The following is a 5,000-nucleotide window of genomic DNA, read 5'->3' as shown; positions in this document are numbered from 1 at the left end:
GGCCCGCCAGGTGACCCCACCCCCCCATGAGAATGAATGTGGTGACCCCCTTGAGATGGCCCCATAAATTGTACATGTAATGTACAATAAATGTAGACTGAACCCATTCTACAAAGCATACTTTTAATTCCAAAAGGTCTCATCTAAGGCTTAAATATTCTCGTTATCATAGTAGAAATGTGCCACATTTCGATTTTGATCCTGAAATCAATCTTACAAATGCTTTAACAAAACAAATCAAAAGACCTCCAGCCGGGGTGTCCGTTTGATGCTGTGAACATGATGGTCTCTGGTCCTCGCTCTACTTGTTAATGTTAACCTCTCTCCTATTGGCTCTCGACAGACCCTGTGAACGGGTCTAAGAGCCGCGCCGCGGAGAGGGAGACCATCGACTGCCTCCTCCCAGACTACATCACGCCCGGGTGCAAGGACCGCCCCCTGACCCCACTACAGCCAATCAGAGAGGACTGGAAGGTCAGGGGTTGATTTGATACGTTGATCACTTGTTGACTTCCATATTTTATGCCACTAATGTGTATCTCAGTGATTAGCAAACAGAGGAATCTTGTGAGCGTGTTGATAGGTGATATTTATAGTGTGTGATGTTCATAGAATGAAACATGATATAATGTCATGTCATCTGAACTGTAAACAGTGAGGTAGATGATGATGTGGAGGCATGGAGACATCCCCCTGTAGGACACACAGGGGCGCTGTAACTCATACTACCCAAGATCCTGACCCAGGGTCAGTGCTCTGAGCCACTCCTGTGTGTGTACTGTTCCGAGCCTCTGGGAGATGCTCATATGTGAAAGATAGCATTATAATACATGTGTATCATCATGTTGGTGTCTGGGCTCTGCTGTGTCAAAGTGTTGAGTGATATATATTGTGTTGTGGTTCTGTGGTGTGTGAAAGAGTTAGGTCTGATACATAGTTCTGTGGTTCTGTGGTGTTTGTGAAAGGCTTATGTGTGATATATATTGTGTTGTGGTTCTGTGGTGTGTGTGAAAGGCTTATGTGTGATATATATTGTGTTGTGGTTCTGTGGTGTGTGAAAGGCTTATGTGTGATATATCTTGTGCTGTGGTTCTGTGGTGTGTGAAAGGCTTATGTGTGATATATATTGTGTTGTGGTTCTCTTGTGCGTGTGGGTTATGTGTGGTGTATGGTTCTGTGGTTCTGTGATGTGCAGCCGCTGCAGTGCCTGCGCGTGCTGACGGTGAACAGCTGGAACCCGCCCCCAGGGAACAGGAAGATGCACGGGGACCTGATGTACCTCAACGTGGTGACGGTGGAGGGCCGGGACCTGAACATCACCGCCTCCACCCGCGGCTTCTACCTCAACCAGTCAGTCGTCTGGCCACGTGTGTGTGCGTGTGTGTGTGCGTGTGTGTGCGTGTGTGTGTGTGTGTGTGTGTGTGTGTGTGTGTGTGTGTGTGTGTGTGTGTGTGTGTGTGTGTGTGTGTGTGTGTGTGTGTGTGTGTGTGTGTGTGTGTGTGTGTGTGTGTGAGGGACTTGGCTGAATGAATGATGGACGATATATGGATGGATGAAAAACTGATGAGACAGTGTTTATGGTCTTATTGTTTCTCTTCCCTTCATCCATCCATCCATCGATCATTCATTAATTGGTTCATTATGGAATCCAACTGCAGGTCGACTGCCTTCACCTTTAACCCCAAGCCGGCGCTCCCCAAGACCCTGAGCCATTCGCTGGTGGAGCTGCTGAGTCAGGTCAGCCCCGTGTTCAGGAGAACCTTTAGCACGCTGCAGAGGAAGAGGTGAGCAGCTGCTGACAGCAGCATCACCGCACACACTTCAACCAGTCACAAGCTAGTGTTAATAACATGGGATTGTTGTTGGATTCTCTATATAGATGATAAACCAAATGTACAAAGATACTTTTTCCCCATCATTTCTGATGACCATGTAGTGCAGACCATCTGAACAGCCCTACCTCAGAGTACCCCCCTCCTCAAAGGGCTTCCACTATCGCAGATTAAACCAGACCAATCAATTCACACGCACACACACGTACGCACGCGCATGTGCGCACGCACGCACGCGCACACACACACACACACACACAGACACCTCCATCACTCTCATGGAACACTGCTGCACTCCGTCTTTCAGATTTATGTTCCACTGTTTGGAGGAAACAGGAGCAGTTTAATCTTCAGTCAGAAAGCCGCTAATAACGCTGTTTACTGAAACAAACACACCGATGACATAGGTCCCTCAAACAGGGAAATAGTGACAAGTACCGTCTGTACCTTTTGTTTCTGAGAATGCCCTATCTAGGTGAAAGGTGGTGCCACACACCTCCCTTCTAACAGTGCGGCGTTCCCTGTGTTGACTGCTCCTCCAGGGTGCTGCAGCATCCTTACGAGCGGATAGCCACGCCTTACCAGGTGTACACCTGGGTCGCGCCACACGCAGACCACGCCCTGGACTGTGTGAGGGCGGAGGAGACCCCTGCCAGCCGGGTGGGCCAGGACGAGCACACGGTCGGACAGGTGGAGGCCCCATGCATCACTTGATGCTCTTTATCAGCGTCCTCCTGCAGACGTTCAGCTCCCAGGAGGAACACAACACAAGGCTTCTCTTTGCCAGGGCATATAATGATGACATCAGCTATGAGAGGAACACATTGACCTTTGAGTATTTTACCCTCACTTCACTGATACAGCTGGTCAATCTCATTGGCTTCCATTGATTTTGGCGAACTCAGCAATAGGCCCAAATCTGTGGAATTGATTGGTTGCTTGATTAATTGATTGAAGTAAGTGGAACGGTGCTTTTCATTTGACTATCGGTACGTGGAAAATAAGAGTATTTCTCAAAAGGTCAATGTCTTCCTCTGAAGCCGCATCAAATAGAATGCTGTCTCATCCTGTTGTTTGGTCATGAGGTCAGATCTGATGGGCTTGGTTCCTCAGAGCCGTGACTGGAACGAGGAGCTGCAGGGTTGCAGAGAACTTCCTCGGAGCAGCCTTCAGGAGCGCCTGCACCGAGAGAGGAACATCTTTAAGGTGACCCAACATCTCAAACATCTCAAGTCCTTTACAATCCTTTGTCTGTACTCCCCTTTTCGTCTCATTTAACACAGATAGAGCGGAACACGTAAGCATATAAATATATATGTGTATTATATATATGTGTCCCTCTCTAGACCAACAGTGACTTTGTCAACGCCGCGACACAAGGGGCCATTGCGGTTGTCGACGGCAACGTCATGGCTATAAACCCCGGGGAGGAGCCCCGGAAGCAGATTTTCATCTGGAACAACCTGTTCTTCAGCCTGGGTTTGGACACCGCAGACTACTACCGCCCTCTAGGGGGCGACGCTGCGGCCCACGCCGCACCCGTCTGTGACCTGAGAGGCGTGCAGGTACATCCTGCCTGGCGACAGCCGAGCCAACGGGATGTTAGATGCATTGAAAGTTAGTGGTTAGAGGAATCTACCCGTGTCGCTGTTGTTGGTGCAAGGGTGAATCGGGTGCTGCACGGTAGGCACCCACAGTAGAAGGATGTGAGGGAGTGTTGGAATGGGCCCTTTTGATCATGACACAACACTGAGAGGGGAAAGTACAAAAGTTACGCAGACTTTGTGAGTGGCTTCCATATTTGAGTCATTGTCATCCTAGTAGTATGCTGTTCTGGATAGCAGTCTGCCCAGCATCACACATTGTGTACATTCTTACAGAAACTAACTGAATTAAAAAAAACACAAAAGAACTGTCATGGAAAGTATTCCCATTTACTGAAACATAGAAATATGATTGAAACACATTTAAACACAAGAATTTAGTTTAGACAGCAACTTACGATCATCAAGATAGCAGGCCTGCTGGCCGCCTGTTTTTGACGTTATGATTTGCTGAGATGTTTTCTCTGGTCCAGGCCTACGCTTTCATCGACATCCCGGGACTGCACACGCTGGGGACAGCATTGGTTGATTACCATGGTCACCGGGTCACAGCCCAGGCCATTGTTCCTGGTCTGCTGGAGCAGCACCAGGACCGGGGCCTGCTGTATGGCTCCAATGACCACGGACACACTGTTGTCTCGGATACCAAGTTAGTAACACACCCAAGCAAATAGACTTACAATATGTACACGTTCAAAGAAAAGTCCAAACTGTAATGAAATCCATTTGCTCTGTGTTATACTATTTCTCTTCTTTAAATGTGACTGTAATCTGTTTTTATTTCTGTGTTTTTTTTTACTGTTATACTCTTTTACTGTGTTTTTACTATTTCCTATGTCTGCTATTTGCATTTGAGAAATATCCATGAATGCTTGTTTCACACATCTAACATGAAGAACATGAACAACAGAGTGAGCTTCACCATCACAGAGACGTGCACTGTCCTCCCCAAGGTTCCTGGACCTGCTGGGTAAGACCTGCAGACCCCTTAGAGTCCAGCGGCACATGGTCCTGGACCACCACCACACCGCGGTGGAACTCTGCTCCTGCGTCCAGACCAAGGGCATTCTGGGAAACGACGGAAGAGCCTACATCCTGGACCTTCACGGGACCTTCCCGCCGGACCTTAACTTCCTGTTGTCAGACGGCGGTGAGGGGGTGCCCGAGGAATGCAAGAGGCTTGGTTTCCCGTGGAAACACAGACACAGCCTGGCAAGCCTGAGACCCGAGCTCATAGAGGCCTTCGTCCAGCATCGGTGAGGGGAGAGCCCATAGAGCCCATAGAGCCCATAGAGCCAATAGAGCCCATAGTGCCCTTAGTGCTCCTAGAGCCTATAGAGCCCATAGAACCCATAGAGCCCTTAGTGCTCCTATAGCCCATAGAGCCCATAGAGCCCGTAGTGCTCCTAGAGTGCATAGAGCCCATAAAGCTCATAAATTATAACGCTTATAGAGGTGATAGAGGCCTTTGTCCAGCAAGGGCGAGAGCAGCAGAGGTTAGGAAACCTCGGCACATCTCTGGCATATGCTCAACAGATAATACGTGTAATACGTTTCGAGGGGT

General features: G+C 48.7%; 1 protein-coding gene across 1 annotated transcript in view; it reads left to right on the top strand.

The window, feature by feature from the left end:
* The window catches only part of LOC130385908 (clustered mitochondria protein homolog), a 13,737-nt gene that overhangs the window by 1,548 nt on the left and 7,189 nt on the right, over positions 1 to 5,000 (top strand). The window contains exons 4-12 of the mRNA XM_056594678.1: positions 1 to 10; positions 344 to 474; positions 1,196 to 1,350; positions 1,659 to 1,784; positions 2,375 to 2,522; positions 2,946 to 3,038; positions 3,179 to 3,397; positions 3,910 to 4,085; positions 4,390 to 4,692. The exon at positions 1 to 10 is cut by the window's left edge and continues 131 nt beyond it. Coding sequence (XP_056450653.1) covers positions 1 to 10; positions 344 to 474; positions 1,196 to 1,350; positions 1,659 to 1,784; positions 2,375 to 2,522; positions 2,946 to 3,038; positions 3,179 to 3,397; positions 3,910 to 4,085; positions 4,390 to 4,692 — 1,361 coding nt within the window. The remainder of the gene's footprint in view (positions 11 to 343; positions 475 to 1,195; positions 1,351 to 1,658; positions 1,785 to 2,374; positions 2,523 to 2,945; positions 3,039 to 3,178; positions 3,398 to 3,909; positions 4,086 to 4,389; positions 4,693 to 5,000) is intronic.

The sequence above is a fragment of the Gadus chalcogrammus genome, chromosome 7 (genome assembly GCF_026213295.1).
Source record: "Gadus chalcogrammus isolate NIFS_2021 chromosome 7, NIFS_Gcha_1.0, whole genome shotgun sequence".
NCBI classification, from domain to species: Eukaryota; Metazoa; Chordata; class Actinopteri; order Gadiformes; family Gadidae; genus Gadus; species Gadus chalcogrammus.
The sequence above is the reverse complement of the archived record's forward strand: the minus strand, read 5'-3'. Positions and strand labels throughout refer to the sequence as shown.